This window comes from Thunnus maccoyii, chromosome 12, assembly GCF_910596095.1.
Source record: "Thunnus maccoyii chromosome 12, fThuMac1.1, whole genome shotgun sequence".
Lineage (NCBI taxonomy): Eukaryota > Metazoa > Chordata > Actinopteri > Scombriformes > Scombridae > Thunnus > Thunnus maccoyii.
Genome location: NC_056544.1, coordinates 22,057,146 through 22,074,476, shown reverse-complemented (window position 1 = coordinate 22,074,476; position 17,331 = coordinate 22,057,146). Strand labels below are relative to the sequence as shown.

The 17,331-nt window shown below is 40.3% G+C and overlaps 1 protein-coding gene across 5 annotated transcripts in view; it reads left to right on the top strand.

Moving 5' to 3' along the window:
• Positions 1 to 14,038, top strand: part of LOC121908493 (receptor-type tyrosine-protein phosphatase F-like) — a 32,240-nt gene extending 18,202 nt beyond the window's left edge. For 4 of the 5 annotated variants that reach the window (XM_042428552.1, XM_042428553.1, XM_042428555.1 and 1 more), the window contains 4 exons: positions 4,448 to 4,633; positions 7,576 to 7,686; positions 11,415 to 11,684; positions 12,935 to 13,408. In XM_042428552.1, coding sequence (XP_042284486.1) covers positions 4,448 to 4,633; positions 7,576 to 7,686; positions 11,415 to 11,684; positions 12,935 to 12,960 — 593 coding nt within the window. In that variant the 3' untranslated portion in view covers positions 12,961 to 13,408. Of the gene's footprint in view, positions 1 to 4,447; positions 4,634 to 7,575; positions 7,687 to 11,414; positions 11,685 to 12,934; positions 13,409 to 13,469 lie in introns of those variants that run through there. The other variant, XM_042428556.1, reaches the window with a different exon arrangement.
• Positions 14,039 to 17,331: the final 3,293 nt, after the last annotated feature.

Below are 17,331 nucleotides of genomic sequence, written 5' to 3'. Positions count from 1 at the left end.
ATAATGATGTGAGCATCAACACTTATGAACAATAATGTTCTGTAAACAGTGGTGCCAAGCATATGCTGTGTGCTCCAGCTGTGTCGGCAGCTTAGGAAAATGGATATTGAAGAGAGGGAAAAAGAAAACCAGAAGGGTTCACAAGCAGGTGTTGATTCAATGTTGATTTCAGGACACCAGTTGCTGTGATGTTCTAGTATTTACAGACCAAACTGCACCGCCTGACAGTAGCAGATGCTGAAGTGTGATGTGCAAGAGCCCACAGACGACCAGCTTTTATTGTGCTGTGGCAGGGACACACAGTATGAGCCTAAAAGGGTCAAATACATATAAATACATATAAAACCAAGTCTCATAAAAGGAACAATATGGCCTTGCTTTTTCACAAAAGACCAAAAACCAAAAGACCAATAATTAGATATGCATTGTTTATAACAACTTGCATATGACATTCTTCATTCTTTCAAGCAGAAGTGCAACTCTCAAATATTAAAAAGAAAAACTTTATAACATTATTGCACATAGTACCTGAATATAGAAAATTCAACAGTCCTCTGTTAATAATGAAAGCAAATATCAAGTAACTCAAGACACGTGAGATAGATTTGGGTTGTGCTCTTTTCTGCAGCTAGCACATGCAGTGATTGAAACCTAAATTAAGAAAAAAAAAAACCCTGTCTCCAAATAATGGAAACATGTCTCAAAGACTGTAAATAGCGGGAATGCAACCATTTAGTGTGTGGAACTAAAAATCAGCTCCTCTCTCTCTCTCTCGCATTGACAATAGAGGTAAATAGAAATAAGCATAACCCAAGAGGGTCATCTTCTTCACTTCCTTCTCTATCTCCATGTTTGTGTCTGTCAGCGCAGAGTTCAGTTGGTCCAAACCAAGCAAACAGAGCCAGGGACAGGGCCTTCAAAAAACAAACCAGTAACTTATAGTGAGATTGTGCATATTGTTGCTGAAACAGCATGCCAAAATACTCTTGGGTTATGCTTATTTCTATTGGAACTGAAACCTAAATCAAGAAAAAAAAACCCTGTATTTAAATATCGAAAACATATGTCTCAAAGACAATAGCAGGAATACAGCCATCCTATTTCAACATTCTCAACATTAAAACAACAACTGCTTGGTTACACTGCCATTAGTGCATGGAACTAAAATTCTCTCTCTCCTCTTTCTCTCAGCATCGACAATAGAAGTTAATATCACATTAAACTTGGTTGAATAAGGGTAAAAAAAAAAATGTAATGATTTTTCTCTCTCTCACCCTATAACCCTCCTGCCCCTCCACACCCCCTCACTCATGCATATATGCACACACAGCTCTAAGTTGTCTCTATACTGTTTCTTTCTCCTGTCATCTAACATTAAGTATACTACATTTCTGCTCCTTTCCCCCTTCATATGTCTAACATTAAGTATACTTCAGATTCAGAAGAAGGACCAAGTTAGTGCACATCCAGGAAAACTATTCAGGTGCAAGACAAAAAAATATTTAATTGCAGATGTCGGGCGTACTTCGCCATCTTGTGGTGTTTGTTTTTCCTGCTGCTTGATGACCAGCAGCTGAAAATGATTTGAATGATTATTGCCTCTACAAGAAATTACTTTTTGTCTTTCATAATTGAGGAAGACCTTAATTATCGAAACGTTGCCTCAAAAAAGAGAATAAAATAATTTATTGAGAGCTCAACAGTGTGCAGACCTCACTCCTTGTACCTAACCTTAAGTGTAGTTTATGTTACTATATATCTGCTCCTTTCTCCCATCATATGTCTAAAATTAAGGATACTACATATCTTCAAACCTGCATTCTTCTGTTTGTTACATATTTGTTTCAGTGTGAGGAGAATGACTCCTCATTCTTATTACATTAGGTGTGTCAGTCGATCTTTTAATTTACAATTTAAGATGAGCAACTCTGGGTCATTTACTTCTCTAATCCGTACGGGAGAGTGGTGGGTTCTTTTAGCTTGTATTATATTTCAAGTTTAGGAAAAACACACCAGCATTAGCTTGAAAAAAAAACATTCAAGTATGCTTTCCTTTGCATGAATTTTGGGATGACTTGTCTGCAACCGTCGCTTTAAGTTTGTTGTGTTTTACTGGTGATTGTCTCTCCACGTGGTTTACAAAGGGTCTTGTTTTCCTTGACGTCAAATGTGAAATTTATCCATATGTCTGTTCGTCTCTTTCTCCTAAATGCTGACATTTCTACAGTTCTACAGTTTATGAGACATGCAGTAAGTGTGCATGCTAGTTGACTTCCTGCTGGGTAGATCAGCACTATTCAGTTGTGTATATATGATCTCCCGCTCCCTACCACACAAAGACATTAGTTGATCCGTCATACCAATAAGGCTTATTTGAATTTGAATTTGATTAGTACTGATTGGATCTCTTCTAGGAATGTCAGTTTCGATTAATTTTGCTTTTGACAGACCGACACCCATTAACTGGTAACTAACCGGTTAATTTTTAAGAAAAGTTGTGATGTAGCTTTTGTTTGTGAGAGCTGTCCAGCAATCAGTGGTCAGAGCTAGTCTCCCTGGTTAGCTTGACTTTTAAACATGCAGAAACATCAATAGCGGGAATGCAACCATTTTAATTCAACATTCTCAACATTACAATAACTGCTAGGCTACAATGCCATTAGTGCATGGAACTAAAAATCAGCTCCTCTCTCTCTCAGCATTGACAATAGAGGTAAATAGAAATAAGCATAACCCAAGAGGGTCATCTTCTTCACTTCCTTCTCTATCTACATGTTTGTGTCTGTCAGCGCAGAGTTCAGTTGGTCCAGACCAAGCGAACAGAGCCAGGGACAGGGCCTTCAAAAAACAAACCAGTAACTTATAGTGAGATTGTGCATATTGTTGCTGAAACAGCATACCAAAATACTCTTGGGTTATGCTTATTTCTATTGGAACTGAAACCTAAATAGAAGAAGAAAAAAAACCCTGTATTTAAATATTGAAAACATATGTCTCAAAGACAATAGCAGGAATACAGCCATCCTATTTCAACATTCTTAACATTAAAACAACAACTGCTTGGTTACACTGCCATTAGTGCATGGAACTAAAATTCTCTCTCTCTTAGCTCATCCATTTTCTCCTCAAAGTGTTTTCAATGTGTTTAGTCAAACTCTCGATGGCATAACATACTTGGGCTCGAGGTACCGACCTAGCTCTTTCAATCCTTCTCTACCACACTGATTAGCAGCATATTGATCTCAATCATTCAGCATACCAACTGGGTGATGTTAGTATACCTTGGACACGGCAGCTGGGTGCTTGTTCTTAATGTGGTACAGCATAGTGCTAGTACCGTATTGATCCGATTATAAGACAGCCTCCCCTTTTCCTACAACTGTTTTTGGAAAAATAACATTACCTTATGAATATAACTTACATCATAGTATAGTTACATACTTACACATTCTCCTACCAGGCTCTTGGAAGTGGTCAAAAATTATTTTCTCTGGCAGTTAGCATTTATAAGACTACCTCTTTGTATTTTTGAGCTCCTTATCATCTTTGACAGTGGTATTTGACAGCTTGACATATTCCATTTCTGCAGTAGAGACGTTGGAAGATGCTTTGGACTCATTTTCACTTGTAATGAATTTATTTTCTCCATGGCAAAAAACACGTTACACAAACCTTCAGAAACTCCAGTAGGTTAAATTAGACTAACAGAACACTTTTAGAGCTGACTGACAAACACACTCACTTTAAACAGACTTTAAGACATGCCTAGCAATATTAAGGCTACAAGCAACCCGTAATGCAACACTCTGTGTAGGAGTCGGTACTTTATCTATCCAAAATGATATCTGATGCTGTGAACATGTAATTGTCTAGGCTGTGAAATATAAGTCGAACCAACTTTTTCAGATGTATTTCCAGGAAAATAAACCTGTCTTATATTCAGACCAATACGGTAAACTTTTCAAATGCATTTTTTCATGTAATAGTCTATTCTTTATAGCCTCTATTGTCTAAATATCTATCTTTATGTCTTATATCTCTAAATGTCTTAGTACATCATTCAGCACTTCGTTCTTTATGTCAAGCCTGAGAGAATAGCTATTGTCCCATCACTTGAGCCACTCACTCAGCGGTGAAGCGGTGATCATATGCTGTAATGCTGTGACCGCGGCAGCTCTAGCTCTTACACTCATTTATTTTGTTTGTGTGTGTTCTGATTACTGTTTGGCCTGTAGCACCTGAAATGTATTTGCTCTCTTTCATCCACTTCTCTGTTCTTGCCAGCTCAACAGCTTTGACACACTCAGTGCCGCTACCAGCGATTGAGAGCCTATTCTGTCAAAATTGTTTTGTAAACACGTTTTTTTCCTCTTCTTGTTTGTTTGTTCTTATTTCTTGCTCTGTGTCTGTGGCTATACTAAAAAAAAATGCCTTTTCAAATTTTCAGAGAACCAGATCCCCCATGGCTTCCCCACCATAGATATGGGTCCCCAGCTGAAGGTGGTTGAACGGACCAGAACTGCCACCATGCTGTGTGCTGCCAGCGGAAACCCAGACCCAGAGATCTCCTGGTTCAAGGACGGGCTTCCTGTGGACATCAGCAGCAACGGACGCCTTAAACAGCTTCGCTCAGGTACAATTTGATTTGATCTGATTTAATGTCTTCAAGGATATACTGATAATGGAAATATAGCAGAGGTGAGTTGCAGTGTACAAGATGCCATTGAATACCAGGCGTTAAACAAGAGGATGATGTGAAAACACAAAAAGCCTGCCTTGAAGCAAGGAGAGGGTGTTTAAAAAAGTTGCCTGACAGAAGGGTTACTGTGCTGTTTTTTGTCATTTGCCGACAACATGCACAGTCCAAAGTTTATACTTGCTTCATTGCATTGATTACACCTGCAGTGCAGAGCTTTTACATATAAATGAACATCTGTTACATTCAAGCCCTTGCCAAACAAGTCCACACAATGCTGATAAAGCCTATCACCACCTGATAAATCTCTCGGTATTTCACAGTATATAGAGTTTTTAAATCTCATGTCAGGGGCCACATTCCTGTGCTGGCCATTTGGCTGTTGATCGTGTGACTCTTCTAGACTTTCCATTTCCATTTGGACAGAACGGATCAAATTCTTATAGTGAAACAAGTCATTTCATTGGGGTTGTGTGACACTCAAAACAAAGCCACAACAGTAGGTTATGGCCAGTGGACTAATCCCAGTGGGCTGGTGGACCGTCAAAAAATACATTTTTGGGCTGGTGGTCTGTCAAAACTTATCCGTTTTTACTGGCCCTCTCTGAATGCCTGTCATTCAGGGTGTGCATGAGATCGTGCTACATGCCTGTATCAGGGAATCACAGCCAAGTGCCCCCCTTTACTCTCACTGCCAGAAGGGGGAGACAAAAGTCCCGCACTCTAGCTTTAAGTACACTGAACTTTGTAATATTGCATTTAAGTGGCTTCTACTCTGTATTAGTTCTTTCATTTTTTAACTGTGGCCTGTCAGAAGCCATGTTTTTCTCCCACTTTTTTAAGTGGATTACTAACTAATCTTTCAACACTGTTTTGCAAGCTAAATACATTTGGAGCTTGTTGGAACTACCAGCTGTCTCACTGTCTGTTCGTCCATGGCTCCGAATACAGCCCATATTTATTTATATGTTCAAGTCTTAGGAGTTAAGGCAGCCTTATGGCAGCCTCTGTGCCCTTCATGTTATTTCCATACTAGAAAACAAAGAAATGACCTTGTAGAGGATCCACTAGTGTTCAAGTAGTTGGAAGCAATCGCTGACAATTGCCATAGCAGTAACTTTCCACTTTCCTGTACAAGGAATGTAGAACACTGTTTTCTCCCATGGGAGAATGGGCAGATTGACAGATTGGTGACACCGACATTAGTATGCAGGTACATGTCAGTGCTGAATCAGACAGTGATGAGCTCAAAGTGCAGAGCAAACACCTTGGAGGGATGCGTTGACATGTGGTGATCTTTGCGAACACCTCCACAACTGATGGACTGAAAAAAAAAACTTTTTCTATACATTCAATGCATTGCCTCTGTGCACTGTTTGTTGGCACCTATGTCCTATCAGACTTGAACTTTGCTGTATGGCGCTTACTCAAGTTTTTTTGAGTTTTTTCTCAAGTTTCTGACTAGATCATTGCTTGTGTTGTATTAACTCTCAGATGTACATTGCTTTGGATAAAAGCGTCTGCTAAATGAAATTGTAACATTGTAAGAGGTGGTATTATCACATGTCACTGTTCTGCCCAGTTTTGTTTCTTTTTTTTGGTCTCACCTTGATTCGAGTCTCATACTGCATGATGTGAAAATGTATCCTAATATTTTTGTAATTTTCAAACTGCATGGTGGCTGGCTTCCTTTCATGCTAGTACCATGCTGTTTTGGAGACATATTAACTGTTATCAGTCACTTGTGACATACAATGTACTGCTGAAAAAAGTAGTTTGGGATTTTAAACATGTATTTTTTTCAATTAGGGGATTCAGGTAAGTTTGTTGCTGTTGATCTCTTTTCAATTTGTCAAACTACAACCCGCCTCATCTGTCAGCCATTTGGAATTCAGTAACTATGATTACATGATGGTTATGGACATGAGTGTCAAATGACCACACCAAGACAGGTCTCCTGGGCTTTCATGTTTTGTTAGAAACAACATGGTAGCCTTCTGTCTGATGACTACAGCTACTTGGGAGTGTGAATACTAATCTAAGCCGTTTGGCAGAGGAGTGTCTCCCTGGAGGGCTTCTGTGAGACATGGTCAAATAGTTGGTAATGAAAGAACATGATAATGACCTCACTGCTAAATGTGTGGAGAAAAGATACTTGCAGTGCCAGTTGCTTTGCAGGAGCATGCCCAGAACATTTAAGTCACCAATTTACATGTAGGTTAAATATGGTTGCATTTCAGTTTTATTTCAACAATTAGGATTTCTGAAACATTGTTTACTTTCAGGTCAAAACTCATAAATTGATACGAGTACCATTCCTCTCAAGGCCCACAACTATAAATAATGTCTTTGGTAAAACTGTGTAAAACACAGATTGCACAGTTGTTGGTATTAAGAGGCAGTTTGATCACTTGTTTAACTATTACATTCATTCTGCTACATTTTTTAGTAGTATTTATGCAGCATAGCTTAGCCTGATGCTAACATCTGGCTGAGAAAGATAACCCAACCCAAGACACAAACACTTTTGTTTGTCAGTTATTTCCATAAGCAGAAGGCTTAATCAGTCTGTAATGGTTGTGAAATGTTAATTGACCCTCAGTCACGGTCTTTTTCTCCTTAACATGACTAGGCAAATACTCTGATAGCAGTTTTCTTAAACTTGCCAAATCAGCTAAATGCTTGTGTTGCCGTAAGCATTTTCTTGACAAAACTGCGTCCATGTCTGAGACACTTAAATACGCATGAATTGAGTTAGACTAGTTGTCTACAGGCTCTCTAGCGAGTCACTGTACAGACTTTTGCTGTGGTTTCATGCCAAGTTACATCTCTTATTCCACAACTGTCAAGACAGCTAAATTTGTTAATCCACTACACAGGAGCCCTGCAAATTGACAACAGCGAGGAGTCAGACCAGGGGAAATATGAATGTGTTGCCATGAACAGTGTTGGGACCCGTTACTCTGCTCCTGCCAATCTCTACGTACGAGGTAAAGTCAATTGTTTCTCTCAATTCTTGAATTAATCATTTCTGTTGTCCCAAGCATTTGAAAACCACAGATGACCATCCAAACCTTTCAAACTTCTTGTCTGTTTCATTCCAAATGTTGTTCACTGACCAGTGACCGTGCATCCTTCCCCTCTTATTTGTTGTGTAATTTCAAGTGACCACATGTATACACTGCACTGCTACATTCACAGCTATATTCCTAACTTCATACTCTCTACACCGGTCGCCAGCCTCACCATCACACACGCACTTTCTCTCTCTCTTTCTCAACTGCACACTCAATATGCACACAGCCTGCGCACTGAACTGTCCCATAAAGGAGCTACACTACTTGTATCACACTAGAGTAAGTTAGTTAAAATCGTGCAAAAAATTGCCCCCATAAAAAACAACTGGTAATGGACTCAGGCAGGGTCAGACTGGGAACAAAATTTGGCCCTGGCAATGTTCATCTGGACAGGCCTCATTTTTCCCCAACATACGCACTTATGAGTTGCATAAAGCAATATCAGGCTATTTATAACTTATAGGCTAAGTAATAGATATCAAGAAGTGTACTTATAGGGTTTCATGAAATAATGTAATAAATAAATAAATAAATAGCCAAGAAATAGCCAAGAGGAAAAGTCGGCACTACAAGAGGCACACCTGGGATTTTATTCATTTGACAATTGATATGGGCCCAACGCTCAGTGCACTTATGCTAAAATCCGTAGCTTCACAAATAAAACAAATAAAACATGATCATATGTCATGAATGTAGTCCATGACAAAATGCAATGCTGTCATCATGAAACAAAAAAGCTAAAACTTAATTTTCAAACAGGACAAAAGCGACCCGGTGGATTTTAAAGGGTTAAACACTCTCCAACCAAAATTGGCACCGAAAATAACGTTTAGCTAATGTAGTTTCAGTAGGAAAGTCAGTACATCAGTCTGCAGTGATCTGTAAATGAATGTGAGTGACTCTTACAGTATCTGGTGTCCACAGCTGCTTTATACTGTATGAAAAGCTTCTCCTTCAGTTCATTAAATCCCTGCAGCATCTGAAGGCAGCAGGACTGATATGTTGATAAATCAACAGCCTCTGAGAAGTAACGTGCCAGAAAACAGTGCTGTTACACACGGCCATTCACTGAGTTTACCTTCATTAAATCACCTGATGACACCAGGCTGCTCAGTATAACCACACACACCTCTACACACATCAGACTGGTCTGTCAACACTGTTCTGTTTCACTGTGTTGTCTTCCTCTCCACTTTGTATCTCTTAATTCCATCACTCACCTCCATCAAATCACTTCATCTGCAAAACAGAGCGAGAGGAAGGTTGGTCATTTTCACTCTTAATTGACCTCCCTCTCAATTTGGTACAGATTTTACGTTTGGATCAGCTCACTTTCCCTTTCAGATCTCGTGATAAACACACTGATATCCCTTCCCTGAAAAACAAAAATAGTAATTAATAATCACTCTCCCTAATCTACCATAGTGTAAATGTGTAATGTTGTCTCCTTGTTTGCATGAATCTCTGAATAGTTCTTGCATGACCTCCAATACCACTCATGTTTCGTTTAGCCTTGCCAAAACACCTCTGCCCCCGTGCAGTTTGCTTAAGTCATTATTATATCTCTGTTTTGTTATGTAGCCATGCATTCCTCCCAACCGCACCCATATTGTCACTGTCAACCACATCCACCAGAAACTAAAGCTGCTTTCACACTTTCCATCCGCCTCTGGAGGCCCATCAGAGATGTGTGATAGATTACTTCGGTATTCAGGTGGCAACCGGATTTGTCAGGTATTCAGGCAACAACACCCCTGCCCCCCTGCTGAGGGACATGGGTATCAGAACTGACAAAGCTGTTCTCAGGGGATTATGTCTGTTTTACCGCCATGGGCACCCTAGAGACTGAAGGATGTGATAGGCATACGTTAGCCTAATGAGAAGACAGATAACCCTCCTTCTACATGGAATATTGCAGCAGGAGGCCCTGCAGGAAAAAAAGCTCATAGAAAGTTACATGATTTTTTGAGAAAGTTAAACACTTTTGAAAAAAGGATCTGATCTGCTTTTACTGACATTATTGTATAACAACTAATCATTAAGAAATATATGCAAGTAATGGATTTTATGACTTCTGGCCCTTGATCCAAACACAGTTTTACAGTCTTAGCCTCTGTTTTAAAGTGAATGAATAATGACATTGTCATTGTCAAAGACTAGAACTAATGTTTTGGAAATGGTTTCTTTACTTGTACCATCACCGTCACTTAAAAGGCTGACCTATAGAATATTTAAGAATGAGCTGGCAGTGTGCTGACAGGGGGGATGATCAGCCATCATGGTAGCCCAGTGCTGCTGCCAGGAAGCCTGGGAGCCTGCTGACTCTGTGCCAGTTTGCTCAAATATTGATTGACTGAACAGGTTCTGCTATCCTTGGGCACTTTTTCAAGGCAGTTAAATTTATAGATATCCAGCAAGCAGGCAGGCAGAGTGGAGACAGGGCTTATTTTGTGGTTTTGATAGAGTCCCGGAGCCCGTCTCTCCAAGCCGCTCTCAACAGGAGAGAGGCTTTGCAGGAATCGATAACAATTATTATTAAAATTGCCCTCTAGTCATTTTGTTCCACAGCACCTCTCCAAACTTAACCGCACGCCATGAATTATTCACAACATTAAATGTTCAGTATACACAGGCCCCATTGACTGACTGCTCTTAGCACTGTTTAGTCTTTGGAATCATGAAAGAATAACAGATAATTTGAGCTTAATGGTCTTACATTAGGCCCGCTTCTTGCAGGTTTCTCTTTTTCTTAAGCATATGTTGTGAAAAATAGCTGCATTTGGAGACTGTTACAGTTGTGTGAGAAGACACAGGTGGCCACCAACATAAGTAGAATACCCACACTTTCTCAAAATACTCAAAGGAAGGTCTGGTGTGCATTAGTCATACTGAAAATCAGATGTTCAGTCGTTCATGTGAGAAAATTGGACCAAGTGCCTCCTTTATCTTCTTCCCCCAGCGTATTCAATTTTGTGATCCTTTCCCATATCTTTCCTCAGCTCCTGTGCATGCTTTGCTTGAGAATGTCGTCCTCGTCCTGTTCCCAGGCTGGTAACACTACTTGGCCTGTCCAGTCTTTGCATGTAAAAATCAGCCCTATGACCGTGAACCTCAGAGAGCAAATGTTATGCTTGATGTAAATCTTTTAAAACCTTACTGTTTGAATTGATTTTTGGCTGGACTGCAACAGCGGGGCCCGCCCTATAACTGCGGATGTCCCTGAGTGATTGAGTGCCTGAGTGAAAGAGTGAGTAATGAAGTTTCACCATTGGTTGGCTGACTGTGTTGGAGTTTCCCCATTGGCTATTACTCTTTCAAAACAAATCGGTGCGAAATGATGGAAGCAGAGGACAGCAGCGATGCAGAGTGACTGTATTTCTGCTCCGAGCTCTGACGCTCTCAGCTCAGGTGTTAAATGTAGTGAAGTCGGTTAAACTTCTGTTATTGTGTGCTCGCCTGCAAATTTGGGCAAAAGTGATCAGCCCTCCATTCTGGTAGCTTTTCTGCATTAGCTTTAAACTTCTGGTGTTGTATGGGGCAATACCATTCATCAGATCTAAAAAAACCCAACAAAACTATCATATTCTCTTTACATATCCGAACTATTCACTTCTTTCTCCTGCTCCTCTTCATCCTGGTAGTGCGAAGAGTCCCACCCAGATTTGACATTCTACCCACCGACCAAGAGGTGATGCTAGGTGGCAGTGTCAACCTGACATGTGTTGCGGTGGGCTCGCCGATGCCTTACATCAAGTGGATGATGGGCTCGGAGGATCTGACCGAGGAGGATGAGATGCCAATGGGACGCAACGTGCTGGAGGTCACCAACATCCGTGAATCGGCTAACTACACTTGCCTGGCCATCTCCTCCCTGGGCGTTATGGAAGCCACAGCCCAGGTCACAGTCAAAGGTGAGAGCTTATTCTGTTCATGCCAATTGTTATGCTGGCCTGATTTGAGTCATCCACAGATTCAGATAATTAAATGTTATGAAACAGAATAAACAACTTTCAAATGGCCTCCAAAAATTCTTGTACATATTTGTTGCCCCCATACTTTGGCCTGTGTTTTTTGTGGATACTGAAAGATAAAAAAAAATTAGGGTTGCTGTTTGCAGGCTCTTTTTCAATGAGTGTTAACAGGGATAGACGCTAATATTTTTAAGTACTGGCCCCATGGGCCACCAAGTCCCTAAATTGGTGGCCAAAGTACATTTTTGGAAGCCCAATTGTAAACTTATGTAAAAACAACACAAAAAAGTCAATTTAACTCAACTTAACACAGCCTTCCTTAATTGTGACACTTCAATAAATGAAAATAATTGGATATGTTTGAATAGAAACCATATTTATTTATATTTATATTTTAAAACCATAGTTACACAGTTAACAGGTGAACACTGGCTGCAAGTTGAGTTACTTGAATGAGCATCTGGTGAGTAGATCAAATCCACCTGACTGTCATCTGAATGCTTCAATGGAAGGGATACAAGTCAAGGAAATCTAACCTTTTGTACAAAGGAGTTAAGTTGTCAAAGCCACAAATTTGCCCAGAAATAGTTCAGAATCTTAAATATTTCTCCATCATTTTACATGTAATTACCTCTTGTTTTCAAAAATTCTGATTATTTCCAGTTTTACGTGAAAATATTTGAGATTTTCAGTGTGGTCTCACACTATTGGACCCCACTGTATATTACTGGTTTTCTAAGGATATGTTTATGTTTATAAGGAATATTAAGGATAATTGATCATAAATGCGCACGAGCTGCTGCTGATAATATTTTACTTTTTAGACTGAGACTTGCAGCTTTTGTATGATGAAATCTCTGATGCAGCACTCTAATGAAGTGCCACAGCGCCACCAGTAGGGGCAATAAGGTTTCACCTTTCTCTGCTCTATCTGCTTTCAAGCCCTTATGGAGGGCACACATTACCTGGCAACAACTCTCATCCACAGCATAGGAGCCCGCTGGGTTGAAGGTCACATGGATCTGGAATGTTCAGAATTAGACGGACATATGACATTTAATCAGAAAGAGTCACACAAGTCTTTCCATGTCTTGAGCTATAGGACTCAATAGTATTTGTTGTAGTGATTTGAGACTGAGAATCTTCAACCCTAAAGCCAAAACTGTTGTCTCTCCTTCCTACGTGCATAGAAAGTAGACAATACAGCCACATTTGAGAGCAACTTGTTCCAAAAAGAAAGAAGTTTTCCTCCAATTTACAACTAGTGGTCCAGCAGAGTTGAATCAACAACCAGTGTTCAGCGTCAAAGGTACATTTAATGTGTCTTGTTACCACATTTGTGAGCTGTGCTGTGTTATTATTGTTATTGCCTCATATCATTATGTGCTTTTACAATGCCAGCACTTAAAATGTCACTCTATGCCAGCTGACTGCTGAATTTTTACTGTGGTGGTACCAAGCTTGTACCACCTCACGCAGGGGGCTCATGTTATGTGTAGAGACCCAATTGAACAGAACTCTCCTGTGGGTTGTTCTAAAGGTGATCTGACCTGCAACAGGCCAGCAAACTCCTACAGGCCTGGGGCAGCATAAAGGAGGAGAGAACAAAGAAAGCAAGGAAGAATAAAAAGAATAAAAGGAAAACACAAGCAAACAAACTGAAACAAAGAGAAATGAGAAAAAGGAGGGGAAAAATAAAATAAATAAAATTCTGCCCTGACCCAGGTGACCAGATCTGAACCGTTCCGGACCCACCCTGGCGCCTCTTTGTCCTTGGGGCCCAACCAGAGATGCCGTCCAAGAGCATTGTAGCTGTGCTTTTTTTTTCTCTTTGTTCTCCCTCCCCTCTATGTCCTTACACACACAACACCTACCCACTCACACAAACACACACCAAACCTGCCAAAATTTACGCTTCAAAATACGAGAGGTTTTTTTTTTTTAATGTTTTACTCGAGTTAACGACAACTGTGTTCGTTACTGTAAGTGCAACAAAACCATCACGAGTAAAAAGCCAGTAAGTACTTAATCAAACCACATGTTCAATAAGCATAAACATGTAGAAAAGCAACATTTTCAACTGCTTTGCCCACAGTGTCCCATCCACCGCCGGTACTTTTTACACAACCACAGCACATTGGTTAAGTTGCCACGACACATATCCCATGCAGAAGCTGAGAAACACCCATTTGGTTTGTATCGCTATGAGATCCTCCAAAATATTTTGTCGCACTGCATTTGGGCAGTCAGCTTTCTCTGTGAAAGCCACAACTCAGTGAAAGGCCCTACCCGATGATATGAAGAACTGTAGTTCTATCAATACATTCAAGGCCAAATTAAAAAATCTACTGAAGACCAATCAGCTGTGTGACCACTGAGCCTAGTTAACATTATTAATTTTTTATTGACATTGTGGGTGTACATGATGTGCTGTTGTGTGTAGCTTTGTATTTTGTATGGTGTGTTCTGTGCGTTTTTTTGTTTTTTTTTGCTTTGTACTGTTTGTTGTTGTGCTGTTGTATGTTTTGATTGTGGGGGACTACAGATGCAAATTAGCTTCAAGCTAACTCCGGTGCAGTGCATCGTTTATGTTTAAAACTGCACACTGTCCCAATCAATAAATCAAATCCAAAAAAAAAAAAAAAATCATGAGATTTTTGGAAGAAATTACCAATCGGGAGTACAGTGGGAGAAAGGGTTAAAAATTGGGAGACTCCGTCAAAAATCAGGAGTGTTGGCAGATATGACACACACATCTATACACATGCGTATTACAATAAGAATATCTTAATATCTTGCCATATAAGGTTCAGTGTTCCACTCCATTTGTGAGCAAGTTTCATTCACAGGAAAGTTCCCAAAAAGTCAGGTCTCTCAAAAGCAAAGCGGCCCATGACAGGAGGCAGTCAAGGGATGTGACAGTGACAGAGATATTGGAGGAGAGAATATTATAGTCTGCAGGTGATGTTACTCTTTCTGGTGCAATAGAAGATGATACTGGACAGAGACCTGCAGAAGGACACAGAGGCAGCTGTTGGAGTTGCGCCAAAATATACCTATGCAAATCATAATATGTAAAGAATCTTTCAGTAAATTGGCAGCCATGGTGATGATAATATGATAAACTGAATATTAATTTTGTATTAAGTTTGTCTTAGTTAATATTTATTTTTTGTTAATTTTGGTATCATATTTTAATTCGAAATGAATTCAGATTAGGACATTATTATTGTAAGTCAAACATGTGTTTCTCCCATGTGAAGAAAGGCAGAGATGATCTATTCATGTATGACAGGTCTGGACCACTTGTAAATTTTGTTTGTGTCTAAGAGAAAATTTCTAAGTAAGAGAAAATTGATCAATGCCACAAATTTTCCTGAATTACTTGTACGTGCATCTCAAGAGCAAATCTGTTTTTTGGTTTGGTTTGTTTGTTTGGTTCTTGTTCTCCCTCTTGTCTTGTACTGTGTCATATATGTCTTCATGTTAATCACTTATCTTGCACAAAAAATAAATAAAAAAAAAAGATGATGGTACATATTGTGTTTTACTTGAAGTCAGTGTACATTTCAATTCACAGGGCCAGTGAGGTGTTGTCTTTACATCAGATGCTTTGAAAACATTGCCTTGTGAAATTTTGGCAAATTTTATATTCTGTTCACCCCACCCTGCTTCATGGTCTCTCGCATAAATGCAGCACCAAACACAGCTTCAACAGTAGTCTGGTAATGTGTTTTTGCAGCCAATCTCTCAGTCCGGAGGTAGCATCCTGTTTTGTATGGAAGCTTTTTGTATTCAGTATATATATTCAGTATATTCAAGCCTGCAATAAAATATCATTAAATTTGTCACCTACAGTATTTGTGCAAATTATGTATGTATCTCACCAGCTCAGAAAGTAACTCAAGAATAGACTTTGAGACCAAGGTTTAGTACAAGGAAGAGGACAAAGCCAAAACATGGGATAGCCTGGCTGGACATTGATGTCAAGTATGTAAAAGCTGTAGTCTAGTACTGTATTTCAATGGACTATTTTTTCATCAAAAAAGCTACTGCCACTTTACAGTTTTTATTTCCTTTGAAAAAATACAAAAAAATATGGAGCTAGATTTTGTTGCATACTGTAGACAGAAACCTAAAAAATATCAACCACTGTACAAAAGCTTCCATGGTTTTGCCTTATGTCTGCTTGTGTTGTGTTGTTTTCTTGATCGTTGCCCGCATTTATGTGGTTGAGCTTCCCTTCCCCTGTAGCCCTGTCTGTCCCCCCTCAGGAGGTACATCTGGTCAGCCTCAGCTCCACCAGCCTCAGGGTGAGTTGGGTGGCACCGCCCGACGCTAGTCGCCACGGCGCCATTGTGCGCTACACAGTCAGCTACCAGGCCCTGGCTGGAGAGGACACGGAGCGGCATGAGGTGACGGGCATCAGTGCAGACGCCACCAGCTATGTGCTGGAGGGCCTGGAGAAGTGGACTGAGTATCAGGTGTGGGTGAGGGCACACACTGACGTGGGCCCAGGCCCTGAGAGTGCCCCAGTGAGGATGAGAACCAAAGAGGATGGTAGATTGACACCTCCCCTGAAGCAGAGTGTTCTCAGACTCTTCACATCTCTGTTGTCTAGGGTTGACTGTCACTATTTTCTTCAATTACTACTACTACTGCACATTTCTCTGTGTCCTGTTGATCAATTACGAGTTAATGAGGTGGTAGTGGTAGGAGAGGGGTTCACCTTCTCTTTTTTCCTCCTTCCAGCTTTTTCTCTATAACTTTAAAACTTTTCATCTATGGCAGGTTAAGGCTCATCACCCTGGGCTCACTATCTGCACCACTTTCCTCCTCTTTCACTGTTTAAATGTCCTCCAGTTTTCTTTCTTCTGTTCTGTGGAATAGAAATGGAGCAGAACTCCCCCTCTCCATTCTATCGCTCTTCTCTTTTTTCCTAACTCATTGCTCTTGTTTGCCTTCCCTCCCTTCCTCCCTCTTCTGGATACCAGTGCCGGGAGCACATCACAGGAAGTTGGAGGTTGAATCCATAAACTTGACAGCCATTCGGGTCACCTGGAAGCCACCCCTGCAGGGGAAACAGCACAGCCAAATCTGAGAATACCAAGTAATCTTCTCCCAGCTCGAAAACAGTGAACCTCGAGGCCAACCTAACATCATGGATGTGGCTTTGCCAGAGGCACAGGTACTGGATGAGACCTTACTCGTGTCCAGTTTTTCCTCTGTCTCTCTTTCACTGTCTGTAGCTGCCTCTTATGTTCATTTCCCATTACATTCATTCTCCATTGCTCCTCTATTCTCTGAATTCACACTTAATTTCCCCCATGCCAGGTGACACACATGGAATTTTCTTTTTGTCTAAATTGGTACCCTGCTTAGCTTTGGATTAGCTCTTGTAACAATATCCATTCTAATTCTACAGTATTAGCTATTAAATATTCTATGTGTTACATCAGGATCGGGCTTAGTGCAATCAATGCACCTCTCTTGGATTTTTAGAAGTAATATGCATGTGCTACCTTGTTACCATGTTTATAAATTAGAGTTATTTTCCTGAAGCCAAGCTTTGCACATGAATGCAGGC